This window comes from Psammomys obesus, unplaced genomic scaffold, assembly GCF_907164565.1.
Source record: "Psammomys obesus unplaced genomic scaffold, mPsaObe1.curated_primary_1811, whole genome shotgun sequence".
In the NCBI taxonomy this organism is placed as follows: domain Eukaryota; kingdom Metazoa; phylum Chordata; class Mammalia; order Rodentia; family Muridae; genus Psammomys; species Psammomys obesus.
In genome coordinates, this window is record NW_026596085.1 from 16,986,947 (window position 1) to 17,003,623 (window position 16,677).

The 16,677-nt window shown below is 43.2% G+C and overlaps 1 protein-coding gene across 5 annotated transcripts in view; it reads left to right on the forward strand.

The window, feature by feature from the left end:
• Tcf20 (transcription factor 20) overlaps window positions 1-16,677 on the forward strand; it is a 136,194-nt gene that overhangs the window by 87,362 nt on the left and 32,155 nt on the right. For all 5 annotated transcript variants that reach the window (XM_055626850.1, XM_055626855.1, XM_055626851.1 and 2 more), the window contains exon 2: window positions 7,717-13,476. In XM_055626850.1, the coding sequence (XP_055482825.1) occupies window positions 7,753-13,476 (5,724 nt within the window). In that variant the 5' untranslated portion in view covers window positions 7,717-7,752. The remainder of the gene's footprint in view (window positions 1-7,716; window positions 13,477-16,677) is intronic.

Sequence of the window (16,677 nt, forward strand, 5' to 3'; positions counted from 1 at the left end):
CTCTCTCTCTCTCTCTCTCTCTCTCTCTCTCTCTCTCTTTTAACCAGTTTATATCTTTAGAAATTTGTAAGAATGTTTGCTGCTTTTGTTATGTTTGTACTGTCCTCAGCCTAAATTCACCAGATGGGATATGGTCTTAAGTTGTCACGGAGACAGGGTCTCACTATGGAACTTTGGCTAGACTGGAACTTGGTATGTGGACCAGGCCAGTCTCTAGCTATATACCTACCTGCTTCTACTTCCCTGGGTGCTCAGATTAAAGGTGTGTGTCACCATGCCTGGCCCCCTTAAATATTTTTTCAAATTCATGATGATCCTTAACCTCTCAGTTGCTGTAATCAGAGGTGTACACCACCATACGTGGCTTTATTTTTTAAAAATTTAACATCTATAGATTAGTGTCTTATTTTGGGGCCTGTAAATATTTCATCATGGTTGTCAATAGATTTTTCTTTCATGAATTTTTATGGCTGATGTTGTGTGTATTTTTTGACCCTAGAAGAGCTAATGTCTTACACCTGCAGCGTTCTAGTAGATTCTTTTCTTTTTCCACTAAGAGTCCCAAAAACTTGTGAGCTCTGACTGTCTTGGTTCCTTAAGATGTTTTGAGAGTCCTTTTTTGTGATTCCCTTGCCAGAGAGTTACCAGCAGTATCAGTAATAATTATACTGAGGTCAATCCCTAAAGACAAGCTAGAATCTGTGTGCAAACCGTCAGTGGACAGATACACATGCCTAATCTGCTAATTTACATGCACATGAAGCAGATGATACACATACATCCATGTTTAAGGTGACAACTCAGTATGGCAAACTTCAAGATTCCTTTCTTAGTGCTTCTCCTAATATAGCAGCATTGCGTTGTCTTGCTGCTGGTTGGAGGAAGGCTTTTGTCTGAAGTGTAGACTGGATTGTGGAGTGGGCATTTCGTATCCTGTCTTTCTGTTTACGAGACACATAATTTAACTTTTAAGCCTTGATGTATAAAAGGGAATACTAACACATTGTAGATCATGGTAAGGAGAGAGAATATTAACATTTATGTAAAGTATCTGGTAGTATGTGTGGCACGAGTTAGGCATGCAACGAATTAGCAATAGCCATTGTTACTGACCCAAGTTGTTGGTCAGAATTCTCAAACAAGAAAAACAAATGTGTATCTGGGATGTTTCTTGCTTAACATATGATATAGTAAAAGGATCATGACTTTGGAATCAAGAATTTGAGTTAAAGCAGATCAACTCCTAACGTATCTAGAAAAGTGACTTAGAACAAATAATTCATCAGTTTTCCCCCTTGTATCTATCTCTGTCTGTATCACCTAGGGAAACCAGACAGCTGGATATGTTGGAAGTTGCTTAATGTATAATAATTAGTAGTAGTATTAGTAGCACATTCCTTAGACACTGATTAAAGATAAACACTTTTTACTGTTTGGCCTCATTAAATGAAGTAAACCAACAAATTCTCTGATATAAAGATAACTTATAGAGAAGATCACATTTCAGCAACTTCTAGGATCCTGGGTCTCATATGACCTGATAGGGTAGGAGGGTATTTCTGAACTCAAGAATGCTTCAGAAAGGTGAGAAGAGTGATGTATGGCTCAGGAGCACTTCTGAACAAGATAGTTGGACAGGAACAGCAGAAACAGGAAGATGCCATAGGCCATCCAGGACTGTGGAGAATGAGGTATTGTCAGAGAAGCAAGTGGAGGAAAGCTTATTCTCTTGTTCTGGTGACTGGTACTGGAACTTTGTGGGAACATTCTGCTACATCAGGAAGATGGAAGTGGCCACCTCAGAACCAGAGGATAGAACCAATAGAAAAGAGCAGGGTTGTGATTAAGCAGTGCAGTACAAGCAAAAAATAGGAATTGATACTGACCTTACAGTGGTAGTTCAGGGTAGGACATTGAGGCGGACAGGCAATGAGCAACATTCACTATCTTTGCTGTTGAAAATAAGTTAAGCCAGATGTAATGGCATACACTGATAATCTCAGTACTTAGAAGGCTGAGGCGAGAGGATTGCTGTGAGTTTCAGACCAGTCTGGGCAATAGAATGAGACCTTGTTCCCAAAAATTAAAAAAGTGAAAATATATTGGTGACTTCATGCAAATACACACACATCATCTTGCAGAAATCCTTCCCACTACAAATGGCACCACCTAGCATCGTCACATGAGCACCCTGACCATAACGGTTAATGAGTCCTGCGGAGCCCGCCACATTCTGGTCCATAGCCTACCTCTTGAGTGCTACTTTCGAACCTTGTGTATTTCTTTCAATGTTGCTCTGTACTTTGTCTGACATCTCTAAGTGTTTTGTTTTTTTAGTCCCTGTTGTGTACTATATTGTATGAAATAGAAGCTTCTCACTCCCCAGCTGATAATAGTGTACTCTGAGATTCTGGAAATGAGAGAACTTTATCAGTCAGGGTTCCAGTAGAAAACAGATGGCACATTCAAACTGGTAATTTGAGGAACATTTAAATTATACCATTTAGAGTTCATTCAGGAAAAGAGAAGCTTTGTATTCTATGAAGAATATGGCATAAGGAGTTTTGATATAAGAATTAAGAATTGGTCCAACATGGGAAGAACTGGAATTGGGAAAGCCTGCCAGGCTGTTGATGATGACCAGAAAGTAGTAGATATTCTTGGGAGTTTGTGGGGGAGCTGCTGGGAGTCTCTGTCTGCTGGAGTTGTCTCCAGGTATCAGCCTCTCTTTTTCTTCTGTCTTCCTAATCTCTCTTATGCTTCTGTTTGTACACTTTAATCCTCCCTCCCGGAAAAGACTGAAAGTAACCCCAGGCCCAGCCCCAGCTCCTAATCTGCTGAGCATGTGGAAAGGGATGTGGACAGCAATGCAGAAGGATAACCAAATTGGGAAAGTGGCATCTTCTGGCCTGGCATTCATGAATTGTTAATACCTCCTGAGCTAAAGGGCAAGAAGTACTTCCTGGGCGCAAAGAAAATGGCTAAATGTTTAGATTGCCAGATATCTGACAGAGCCATCCCTCTTAGTAGAAAGTCTTTAACAGCCTCAGAAATTGCCTAGTCAGGGCCAGGAGAGTAAATCTGTTGTCCTATCTTCAAACTTCAACAGAAGCCAGAGGGTGGTAGAGCCTATCCATTGTGTCTGGTGTTCTTCCTAGATTGTGGAGTAGTTTGTAGTAGGGTGAGGACTGAGCCTAGAGGGCAGACAGTATATCCTCACAGGGGGTCTAGCCAGAATTATCTTGAGAACCGAAGACTTTTTTTTTTAAGCATGGAATGTATTCTATTGTCATTCTGGCAATAGAAGGTCAATAGTTAAACCTACTTGGAAAGATAACTTTCTTGAAGATAATTGAGAGGACTTTGAGGAGAAAAGAATGAATTAGGGAATATAACACTCTTAGATGTTGACAGAAAGACAACAAAAGTTAATACTAGTTTTCTACAAAACAATGAGGTCACCAGCTTTCCACCAGGCTAGAGAGAACAGTCCAAAGCTGGGACTGGAATATATAGGCTCAAAGTCCTGGACCTCTCTGGCACATCTCTATGCCCTGTCTGAAATGTGAAAAGATAAGAATATGGAGAAAATGAGGAAAGGGGAGAAAAGTGTATTGATAAACCTCTTTCAGATATGCATGAAAATACCTTATTGATGACCAGCTGACTTTGAGATGCTGATTTTTCTTTAGTATGTGCGTGCACCCCCCACCCCCACCCCATACAAAAGACACTTATTAGGTTGTTTTATATGCTGGTGATAAGCTGCAAATACTTCAGGTTTATATTTCTGGCTTATATTTATATTTAGGTTTATATTTATGTTGCTGGCATTTTGCTTTTTCTAACTGCTTTACTTGTAACTGGTACAAAGGATAAACTTGGAACACCTTTTGGTACTTATACTTCATGTGCACCAAGAATATGCAGGTCACCTGATACTTTGCAGGAGATACTTAGCTATTGTTTTTTTTGTTGTTATTGTTTTGTTTTTTTCCCAGCACAAAAAAATATTTAAGTTCCCAACACAAATGAGTTATTTTGGTTTTGAATTACAGAATTATGTCCAAACTAAAATACGAAAAGAAATAACTTTCGTGTAGTGAGAGCTGAAATCTGTGAAGACATTCCGAACAACTGAACTTCTGCCCCATGTAATGCTCTCTAGTTTTTAAAAACTAGAGAGTCTGTTAGGACAGTCCCTTCCTAGTTGCCTTCCAAGTTGCCTTGGCTCTGCTTTTTCCCTGCTTTTTTTCTCTCTTTGCCTTCAGTCTTTCTCTGCCTCTGGTTCATCCACACTGAGTGTACTTGCCATGCTGGTCTAGGAGAGTCTTTTTCTTTCTCTTAACTTCGGTCTCCATTTTTGTGTCATCCTTTTCATCATCTGCCACACACTGCAGTTACTGCCAGATACCACAGTTACTGTTTCTTCGACATCTTTCATTTAAGCATCACTGCCAACTTTGAGAATACTTTTAAGTCTTTTGAGCTCCCTTGGGGCATTCTTTTTTTCTCTTTTCAGCACACATCTTTCTTTTCCACTTACTCTGTAAGCTTTTTTAGCCAGGCTTTATCTGAGAAACACAACCACGTACCACACATAGGATACTAACTGGAAGTCCAGTACTTCCCATGGCTATTGTTTTTGTTTTTTTCCCGTTCAAGTCTATAAACCATTACTACAGGAAAAGAGGGGTCATCCATGGTAAAGGAACGTTCAGGGAGGGCTGGGAACATGACTTCAGAGGAATTACTCCATGTCTCTTTTCCCTGTAGAAGTAGGGTTGGAAGTATCTAGGCAGTCCCAGGCCAAATTGCTGATATCTAGAGTGATATTTAGCCCTGATTTTAGGAAAAATAGGGAACAAATGGCATGTCTATACTTCTAAACCTTCAGAAGCCACTTTTATTACAGAAGAGTTAACTAAACAACATGAAAAGTATTTGTAGGGAGATTATCTCTGGAGGCAGCTTTTCAGACCTTCAACTATGTCTTGTTCAATTTATCCTGTCAGCCACTAAGAACTAAGTTTTAAGAACTAGAAGTATGCTGCAAACAAGGGAAGTTTAGATGTTGATGGAATTGTTCTTGACAGTTATAAAGATGATGGAAGAGGTAGAGAACCAGCTGGAACAGCGTTGGAGGGCAGCACTGAAGAGGCATATGTATGACCTTGTTTAAAAAAAAAAAAAAAAAACCCTGTCTAATCTACTAATACAAATGTGGCCTGTGAGGCTGCCACACTGGGCTCTCAGGAACTTGATGAATTCTGTGCCTCAGTTTCCTCTTCTGTAAAATATGGGTTCTGATCTTGTGAGAATTGAGTTAGTACATGTAATTGCTGGAACAGGGTTAAGCAGTATATTGAATCACCTTAGTAGATTTTCATGGGAAGAAATGGTGTCTCTTGCAGAAGCATTTGGAAGTGATGGGAAGTGATTTTTTTTTTATATGAACATTTAAAAGACTGGCTTTGAGTCATGTGATTATATATAATCAGACCTAGTCCCGTGTCTATTTTAGATAAAAGATATATTAGATGTGCCTTATGGGAGCCAGGCATAGTCGCACACATCTTTAATCCTTGCACTCAGAACGCAGAGGCAGAAGGATCTCTGTGCTCCCTATAGAGTTTGAGGCCAGCCTGGTCTACCTAGTGAATTCCAGGACAGCCAGGGCTACATAGAGAGGCCCTGTCTGAAAAAACCAAGCAAACCAAAAATGTCCATATTTTGGGGCTGGAGAGATGGCTCAGCAGTTAATGCTTATTGCTCTTCCAGAGAACCTGAGTTTGGTTCTCCGCACCCATCTTGGGCAGCTCACAACTGCTTATAATTCTAGCTGGCTTCCAGGGGCACCATCACACAAATAGCATATACTTTCAAAGACATGCACACATACAATAAATCTTTTTTTTTTTTTTAAATGGGTTAAGCTTTCAAGTAGGGTTACTGCCCCTCTGCTGTGATCGTGTTTACTTCAGAAGTCCTCCTATTTCATGCACACCCAAGATAAGTTGGGTTTGGGTTTTTTTCCTCTTAAACCTGGACCCTGGATTTTACAGGCAGCTTGTAAAAGTTCCAGCTCTGCTTTTAGATTGATGATGCTTTGTTTCTCTCACCCCTTTGGCACCACTCTGAATGGTGCTAGTTCTATAAGGCCTAGTTCTTAAGCCATGTCAGTGTCCATGCAGCTTCTACTCTTTACTGTTTTAATGACATATGAAGATAGCAAGGAACAGCATTCTCTGCCCTTTAGGATTTTACATTTTAAATTTAAGGGGAGATGACACATTAAACATTTCTTTGTTTTTATTTATTAGACTATACTACAGTTGTATTGGGAATGAGGAAACAGTAGGAGAGGAAGGAAGAACAGACGTAAAGGTGTGAGGTAGCTGTTGCAAACAGGGTGCCAGGAGGACATCTTTGCTATCTGGTCATGCTTGTCCGTAGACTGAAAAGAGGTGAAAAGAACAAGTCATATGGCTGGCAGGAGGGGTAGTGTTTGTGTGTGTGTGTGTGTGTGTGTGTGTGTGTGTGTGTGTGTGTGTGTGTGTGTGTGTGTAGCATGGTAAGTACAGTCTATATAGAAGGAATGGTAGCCTGGACCAGAGCAAGGAGATGATTAATGTGATTAGTATCTATAGGTAGTCCCATCTTAGCTTCCTTCAAGGAGGACTAAGAACTAACTTCATAGACCACTGTAGGAAAAGTGTAATAGGATTAGCTCATGTAAGTTTCATAGCTTCTTTTTTAAACAGTTGGTTTTTAAAGTCCTTTGATGAAGTTTGACCTTGTCTTATTTTTCTCTGACTCTGAGAAAGAGACAAGCCCAAGCAAAGGCAAAAATAAAATCCATTTAGGTAGCTGGAAAGATGACTTAGTAAGAGCATATACTGCTCTTGCAGAAGACCCAGGTTCCATTCCCAGCACTCACTTCTAAAATCATGACAACTCATTCTCTGGCCTAAATCTAGCCCTAATACCTGTAAATTTGAGGGCAGGCAAGGTCAAGAAGGGCACTTTGGACATAATTTTATGTTAAAAAGAGGTTAGATCTGATGTTTACATGGGTGATTGAGCATAGTTTACCCATAATAATAAACGGTTGAGTATTCCAGAGTCACTAGTCACCATAGACAGTTAATAATTACAGTAAACCTGAACTGGGATGCATTTGCATCTGAGGAACTGGCTTTTGTTTTCAGGATAGCTCTGTTTCTCAGTCAGCGAGTAAAGTAGGCATGGATAGCCCCTGAAACAATTGCTCCATCATTATTTGAGGCTCCTCCTCAGTGTAGAGGCCAGTCTAGTAAATGAAAATAAAGAAATGAAAATGTGTTTTGTCACCTTTCTTCACTATAACTGAAGATGAATAAAAAATTGTGGTTTTGATTGCTTCTAATAACACATCCCAATATTTACTCCAGTTGAATTTGTAAGGTTCATTTATCAAATAATGGAATTGTTTTAAAGACTATTTTAAATGTGTTTACATATACCTAGTGTTTTCTTTGTCTTATTACAAACTCCTACTTTCTTTAGACCATTTATCTGCTTATTTGCAGTATCAGAAATAGATAGAATAAGGAAAAAGGTGAAATTTAAAGCAGTCAGCTTTATCTGGTCTTTGAGTTACTTAGGCTTGATTTTTTGTTTGTGCCAAGCAGATGCATGTCTCATGCTTTCCTTTCCTTTCCTTTCCGTTTCTAGGAGGGCTGCTGGCCTGCTGCTGTGCTGCTGAACAGTATGCAGTCGTTTCGGGAGCAAAGCAGTTACCACGGAAACCAGCAGAGCTACCCACAGGAGGTACACAGCTCATCCCGAATAGAAGAGTTCAGCCCTCGTCAGGCCCAGATGTTCCAGAATTTTGGGGGAGCAGGTGGTGGCAGTGGTGGCAGTGGCAGCAACAGTAGTGGACGACGAGGAACAGCAGCTGCTGCTGCAGCAATGGCTAGCGAGACCTCAGGCCATCAAGGCTACCAGGGTTTCAGGAAAGAAGCTGGAGATTTTTACTACATGGCAGGCAACAAAGACACCGTGGCAGCAGGAACCCCACAGCCTCCTCAGCGAAGGCCTTCTGGGCCTGTGCAGAGCTATGGACCTCCCCAGGGGAGCAGCTTTGGCAGTCAGTATGGGAGTGAGGGTCATGTGAGCCAATTTCAAGCACAGCACTCTGCCCTTGGTGGTGTGTCTCATTATCAGCAGGATTACACCGGGCCTTTCTCTCCTGGGAGTGCTCAGTATCAACAGCAGGCCTCCAGCCAACAACAGCAGCAGCAGCAGCAACAACAGCAAGTACAGCAGTTGAGACAACAGCTTTACCAGTCCCACCAGCCTTTGCCACAAGCTACTGGACAGCCAACCTCTGGCTCATCCCATCTACAGCCAATGCAGCGCCCCTCAACTCTGCCATCTTCTGCTGCTTATCAATTAAGAGTAGGTCAGTTTGGCCAACACTACCAGTCTTCTGCTTCTTCTTCTTCCACCTCCTCCTTTCCTTCACCACAGCGTTTTAGTCAGTCTGGACAAAGCTATGATGGCAGTTACAGTGTAAATGCTGGATCTCAGTATGAAGGGCATAATGTGGGTTCTAATGCACAGGCGTATGGGGCGCAATCAAATTATAGCTATCAACCTCAGTCTATGAAAAATTTTGAACAGGCAAAGATTCCACCAGGATCCCAGCAGGGGCAGCAGCAGCAACAGCAGCAGCCACAACCTCAGCAGCAGCAGCAGCAGCAACAACAACAACAGCAGCAACAGCAGCAGCAACAACAGCAGCAGCAGCAACATCCCCCCCAGCATGTGATGCAGTACACCAATGCTGCCACCAAGCTGCCCCTGCAAAGCCAGGTGGGGCAGTACAACCAGCCTGAGGTTCCTGTGAGGTCCCCTATGCAGTTTCACCAGAACTTCAGCCCTATTTCTAACCCTTCTCCAGCTGCTTCTGTGGTGCAGTCTCCAAGCTGTAGCTCTACCCCTTCTCCTCTCATGCAGAGTGGCGAGAATCTCCAGTGTGGGCAAGGCAATGTGCCCATGGGTTCCAGAAACCGAATTTTACAGCTAATGCCCCAACTCAGTCCAACCCCATCAATGATGCCCAGTCCTAATTCCCATGCTGCAGGATTCAAAGGGTTTGGATTAGAAGGGGTGCCAGAAAAGCGGCTGACAGATCCTGGGTTGAGTAGTTTGAGTGCTCTGAGTACTCAAGTGGCCAATCTTCCTAATACTGTGCAGCACATGTTACTTTCTGATGCCTTGACACCTCAGAAGAAGACTTCCAAGAGGCCCTCATCATCATCTAAGAAAGCAGATAGCTGTACAAACTCAGAGGGTTCCTCGCAGCCTGAAGAACAACTGAAGTCCCCTATGGCAGAATCATTAGATGGAGGCTGCTCCAGTAGTTCAGAAGACCAAGGTGAGAGAGTGAGGCAACTAAGTGGCCAGAGCACTAGCTCCGACACCACCTACAAGTGTGGAACTTCAGAGAAAGCTGGCTCCTCACCCACACAAGGTGCTCAGAATGAGGCCCCTAGGCTCAGTACCAGTCCTGCAACTAGGGAAGAAGCTGCCTCTCCAGGTGCTAAGGACACATCACTGTCATCTGAGGGGAACACAAAAGTCAATGAGAAGACAGTTGGGGTGATTGTCTCTCGGGAAGCCATGACAGGTCGGGTAGAAAAATCTGGTGGACAAGATAAAGGCTCCCAGGAGGAGGATCCTGCCACCGGTCAGAGACCACCTAGCAATAGTGGTATAAAGGAAGTCAGCCACACATCACTTCCACAGCCAGATCCTCCAGGAGGAGGGAGCAAAGGAAACAAGAATGGTGATAGCTCTAATCACAATGGAGAAGGGAATGGCCAGAGCAGCCACTCTGTAGTAGGCCCAAGTTTCACAGGCAGGACTGAGCCTAGCAAATCTCCTGGAAGTTTGCGCTATAGTTACAAAGAGAGTTTTGGGTCAGCTGTATCACGAAATGTCAGTGGCTTTCCTCAATATTCTTCAGGACAAGAAAAGGGAGATTTTGTCAGCCATGGGGAGCGAAAGGGTAGAAATGAGAAGTTCCCAAGTCTTCTACAGGAAGTGCTTCAGGGTTACCACCACCATCCTGACAGAAGGTATCCTAGAAGCGCTCAGGAACATCAAGGGATGGCTAGTGGCCTGGAAGGAACTGCAAGGCCCAACATTTTAGTCAGCCAAACCAATGAATTAGCCAGCCGGGGCCTTCTGAACAAGAGCATTGGATCCCTGTTAGAAAATCCCCACTGGGGACCATGGGAAAGGAAGTCAGGCAGCACAGCTCCTGAAATGAAACAGATCAATTTGTCTGACTATCCCATTCCCAGAAAGTTTGAGATAGAACCTCCATCATCAGCCCATGAGCCTGGGGGCTCCCTTTCTGAAAGGCGGTCAGTGATCTGTGATATTTCCCCACTAAGACAGATTGTCAGGGACCCAGGGGCGCACTCATTGGGACACATGGGTGCTGATGCCAGAATTGGGAGGAATGAACGTCTCAACCCAAGTTTAGGTCCATCAGTCATTCTTCCTGGTGGGTTGGTATCCATGGAAGCAAAACTGAAATCCCAGAGTGGACAGATAAAAGAGGAAGACTTTGAACAATCAAAATCTCAAGCTAGTTTCAACAAGAAATCTGGAGAGCACTGCCATCCTACCAGCATCAAACATGAGACTTATCGTGGCAATGCCAGCCCTGCAGCAGCAGCACATGATTCCATTTCAGACTATGGCCCACAAGACAGCAGGCCCACACCAATGCGGCGGGTCCCTGGTAGAGTTGGTAGCCGGGAAACTATGAGGGGTCGGTCCTCTTCTCAGTATCATGACTTTGCAGAAAAATTGAAGATGTCTCCAGGCAGGAGCAGAGGCCCAGGGGGAGACCCTCATCACATGAACCCACATATGACCTATTCAGAGAGGGCCAACAGGAGTTCTCTACATGCGCCTTTTTCTCCAAACTCAGAAAGCCTGGCCTCTGCTTACCACACAAACACCAGGGCTCATGCTTATGGGGACCCTAATACTGGTTTGAATTCCCAGCTTCATTATAAGAGACAGATGTACCAACAGCAACAAGAGGAGTATAAAGATTGGGCCAGCAGTTCTGCTCAGGGAGTTATTGCTGCTGCACAGCATAGACAGGAAGGACCACGGAAGAGCCCACGGCAGCAGCAGTTCCTTGACAGAGTACGGAGCCCCTTGAAAAATGACAAAGATGGTATGATGTATGGCCCACCAGTAGGTACGTACCATGACCCAAGCACTCAGGAAGCTGGGCGCTGTCTCATGTCTAGTGATGGTCTGCCTACCAAAGGCATGGAATTGAAGCACAGCTCTCAGAAGTTACAAGAGTCTTGTTGGGATCTTTCTCGACAGACTTCTCCAGCCAAAAGCAGTGGTCCTCCAGGAATGTCCAATCAAAAACGGTATGGGCCACCCCATGAGACAGATGGACATGGACTAGCTGAGTCCACACAGTCATCCAAACCTAGTAATGTAATGTTACGGCTTCCGGGTCAAGAGGATCATTCTTCTCAAAATCCCTTAATCATGCGGCGGCGAGTCCGTTCTTTTATCTCCCCCATTCCCAGTAAGAGACAGTCACAAGATGTAAAAAACAGTAACACCGATGATAAAGGGCGCCTCCTCCACCCATCCAAAGAAGGTGTCGATAAAGCATACAATTCCTACACCCATCTTTCTCATAGTCAGGACATCAAGGCTATCCCTAAGAGAGATGCCTCCAAGGACCTTCCAAACCCAGACAATAGAAACTGTCCTGCTGTCACCCTCACAAGCCCTGCTAAGACCAAAATACTCCCCCCACGGAAGGGACGGGGATTGAAATTGGAAGCTATAGTTCAGAAGATCACATCCCCAAATATTAGGAGGAGTGCATCCACAAACAGTGCTGAGGCTGGAGGAGATACAGTCACACTGGATGATATACTGTCTCTGAAAAGTGGTCCTCCTGAAGGTGGGACTGTGGCCACTCAAGAGGCCGAGATGGAGAAGAGAAAAGGTGAAGTGATATCTGACCTAGTCAGTGCAACGAACCAGGAATCAAACGTTGAAAAGCCTCTTCCAGGGCCTTCCGAAGAGTGGCATGGCAGTGGGGATGACAAAGTCAAGACAGAGGCACATGTAGAAACAGTTCCTACTGGAAAGGAACCCTCTGGTACTATGACATCCACAGCTTCACAGAAGCCTAGTGGTAACCAAGGGAGACCAGATGGCTCTCTGGGTGGGGCAGCACCACTAATCTTTTCTGACTCAAAGAATGTAGCTCCAGTGGGCATATTGACCCCTGAGGCAAACCCCAAGTCCGAAGAGAAGGAGAATGATGCAGTCATGATTTCACCCAAACAAGAAAGTTTCCCACCAAAAGGGTATTTCCCATCAGGAAAGAAAAAGGGGAGACCCATTGGTAGTGTGAATAAGCAAAAGAAGCAGCAGCAGCAGCCACCTCCACCTCCTCAACCCCCTCAGATACCAGAAGGTTCTGCAGATGGAGAGCCAAAGCCAAAAAAGCAGAGGCAGAGGAGGGAGAGAAGAAAGCCTGGGGCCCAGCCAAGGAAGCGGAAAACCAAACAAGCAGTTCCCATTGTAGAACCTCAAGAACCAGAGATTAAGCTAAAGTATGCTACCCAGCCACTAGATAAAACTGATGCCAAGAACAAGTCTTTTTTCCCTTACATCCATGTAGTAAATAAGTGTGAACTTGGAGCTGTTTGTACAATCATTAATGCTGAAGAAGAAGAACAGACCAAATTGGTGAGGAACCGGAAGGGTCAGAGATCTCTGACCCCTCCCCCCAGCAGCACAGAAAGCAAGGTGCTCCCAGCTTCATCCTTTATGCTGCAGGGGCCTGTGGTAACAGAATCTTCTGTTATGGGGCACCTGGTTTGTTGTCTCTGTGGCAAGTGGGCCAGTTACCGGAACATGGGTGACCTCTTTGGACCCTTTTATCCCCAAGATTATGCAGCCACTCTTCCGAAGAATCCACCTCCTAAAAGGTCCACAGAAATGCAGAACAAGGTCAAGGTTCGGCACAAAAGCGCTTCTAATGGTTCTAAAACTGACACTGAGGAGGAAGAGGAGCAGCAGCAGCAGAAGGAGCAGAGGAGCCTGGCTGCTCATCCTAGGTTCAAGCGGCGCCACCGCTCAGAAGACTGTGGTGGAGGCCCTCGGTCCCTGTCCAGGGGACTCCCTTGTAAAAAAGCAGCCGCTGATAGCAGCAGCGAAAAGACTGTTTTGGACACAAAGCCCTCTGTTTCTACCACTTCAGAAGGTGGTCCTGAGCTGGAGTTACAAATCCCTGAACTACCTCTTGACAGCAACGAATTTTGGGTCCACGAGGGTTGTATTCTCTGGGCCAATGGAATCTACCTGGTCTGTGGCAGGCTCTATGGCCTGCAGGAAGCGCTGGAAATCGCCAGAGAGATGGTGAGTAAGAGAAACCCTGTTACCAGCCTATGTTCTGGTTACTTCACTTTGGCTCTGTCTTAGACCTTAGTCTTTTTTCTTACACAGTACAAGTTCTTTCCTTGACCCAAATGATAAACAGAAAATCAAGTGTTTTTGGAAGGTGTACCTTAGATTTTCACCTTAGATTTTCACTATAGATTGCAAAGTGTGTGTGTGTGTGTGTGTGTGTGTGTGTGTGTGTGTGTGTGTGTGTGTAAAGCTTTAGGAAACACAGGTCCCTGTTTACCCCTTCTCAACCTTGATTCTTGCTTGTTAGAGGGGTCATTCACTTTCAGCAGTGCAATGTTCATAAATACTTCAGCTAGTTTCTGAGTAGTATATTATTACCATTTAATTTGTTAATTTTTATGAATCATTTTTCAATGTATGGTACTCACAAATTATACTATGGTTATATTTCCTTTTTTTTTTTTTTTTTTTTCTAAAACTTTTCATTGCTCCAGGTTTTGTTTTTGATCGTTGTTTACTTTTTTTGATTTGGTGCAAGGGCTTACTATGTAGTTACTCTTTGAGGACTAGAGATCTAGCTCTTTGGGAGCATATGCAAAACCCCAATTTCTGCCTCAACAATGAAAAAACATCACTCTTTGGAAAGTTCTTGACACATTCCAACACTTCAAAGGAAATGTGGTTTTAAAGAAAATCTGTCACCAGGACTGGTGTTTGCCTTCATAATGTGTCTTCACACATGGCCTCAGTAAAGGTGTGTTCCTCTTAGAGTGTTCACTCAGGAGTCTGTAGCTCCTTGTGTTCTCAGCAGCTCATTCAAAGAATCTCTAGAACTTAATCTTTTATTTATTTATTTATTTTATGTATGGGAGTGTTCTATCTGCATTTACACCTGCCAGAAGAGGGAATCAGTTCACAGTATAGATGGTTGTGAGCCACCATGTGGTTGCTGGAAATTGAACTCATGACCTTTGGAAGAGCAGACAGTGCTCTTAACCACTGAGCCATCTCTCCAGCCCGAACTTAATCTTTTTAATAGAACAGTTTACATATGGGATAAGCAGTTTTCTTCTTGTGTTTGTTCTTGTACAGAAACTTAGGTTTGGAAGGGACCAGAGTATGATTTTCAGGTGCAGTAATGATCTGTACTTTAGGAAATTGCACTGGTCAACTTGTCCACCCTCAGGAATTACATTTTTCAAACAGAAGGAAGGGTGTGAAATTCTGCCTTGTATGTTAAGTAAAACCATTGAAGGGCTGGGACTAGATCCGTCAGCAGAGAGCTTACCTGGCTTGTACCAGAATTCTAGCCCTCAGGCAAACAAATCATTAATATTCTTGTGAGTTGGCAAATTTTGAGAGTGACTGCCAAAGGATGAATAGAGCCTGGTAATGAAGTTGTTTTTAACTTGGTTTTATTCTTTGCAGTAGTGGGAATTAAACCAGGGACTCATGCATGCTACTCAAGTACTCTACCATTGAGCTATAACGCTAGCCCATAATGGACTTATTTATTTTGTTTTTTGAGAGACAATCTCTACATAGCCCTGGTACAGGTAGGTCTCAAACTCGCAGAATCTACACCTGCCTCTGCCTCTGCCTCCCCAGTGCTAGGATTAAGTAAACTTTTTCAATGTGTTAGCATTATAATGGAGACCCAAACTAATTAAGAGTGTGTGGTAGATTCATGGACTAATTAAGGGCAAACATTTTCTAGTCCCCTTCTTCCTCAGTTAATGAAATGTGAACTAGAGGGCGCACTGTGCATGAAGGTAATCCTGATGGCTCTCAGTTTATGGACTGTTCCAAACCCCTAGAGAGATTCTAAACATAGGAACTTTGTGGCCTGGTTTGTGCATCATGAAGACTCAAGGGAGCAGCAAGTAGAGCAGTTAGAATGAATGAGCACAGTAGCTGATGCCTTCTGAGCATGAAGCAGAAAAGGAACTCAGAAGGGATGGCCTGGAAAAATGTTTTAGGATTTATAGTGGGCAGATTTTTTTACTAATAGGGCAGCTAAAAGTAAGTGAGGGGGTCCAGGGAATATCTGCTAAGGTTCCAGCTTAGCCAGCATATGGTTAGAATAGGTGGGAGGGTGTATGGAAAGACATCACTAATGGAAAAGAGGAGAAAAGTTTACAGTTGGTGTGTTGTGGACAGAAAAAAAAAAACTAGATATGGAAGCAGTTCAGCTCAAAATACATGTTATAATCAGCAGTAGGCTTTAGTATGGTGTTTTTAAATAAGAATTATTTCTTACTTAGTTTCCCAAATAAAAGTAAAAATAGTAAACTTTAAAATTTAAGTTCTTTGGAAGAAGAAAAGTGCCATTGTCACTCCTGGGAAGGTCAGAGAACAACTTTTAGGAGTAGGTTTTTTTGTTTTTGTTTTTTTTTTTGTTTGTTTTTATTTTGTTTTGTTTTAAACACATGACTTCCAGGATTTGAACTCAGGTCATCAGGCTTGGCTGTAAGTGCCTTCATCTCACTGAGCCATCTCACTAGCACCAATACAGTAAACTTTTAAATCCAGGTCGAAAGTGAAATAGGAAATCATAACATCTGTTTAACAAAGAGCTTAAGTTATTATTATAATTATCTCAAATTACAGTTGGAAGAGGGGGTAGAAAGGGCAACTTAATGTTTTCCAGCTGAGCATCATGTCACATACTCAGCAATTGGGAGGAGGATCAGGAGTTCAAGGCCATCCTTGGCTACATAGCAGCTTTAAAGCTAGTGTTGGCTATATGATAAACAGTCTCAAACAAAAGTATGACTGGTTTTTTGTTTGTTTGTTTGTTTTTAATAGCTTTCTCAAGATAGCTCACAGTATAGTATTAGGAAACTACAATTGTATTTAATTGGGGTGAAAACTGAGGTGAAACAATCATTTTACTAGCCAAAAGACCCCCCCCCCCCTTTTGCATAGTAGTAACCAATTCCCAGAGATCCTAGAATGTAGCTTAAGGCCTTTGCAGATTGAATTGAAACTAGACAAAGTGCTTTACTGTTTGGTCAGATGTGCTTTGAAGTGGAATTGATGCTATGGATGCATGCTTTCTTTGCGGGCCTGGCATACTTCCTATTACAGGAAATGGAAGGAGAGCTAGAGAAATGGAAAAGAGAAGACAGGATTGCTTCTGATGCTGTGATGGTCAAGGGTCACATTACCCCTGATTCATGACATAAGCCAGGTCTGGTAGAATTACGT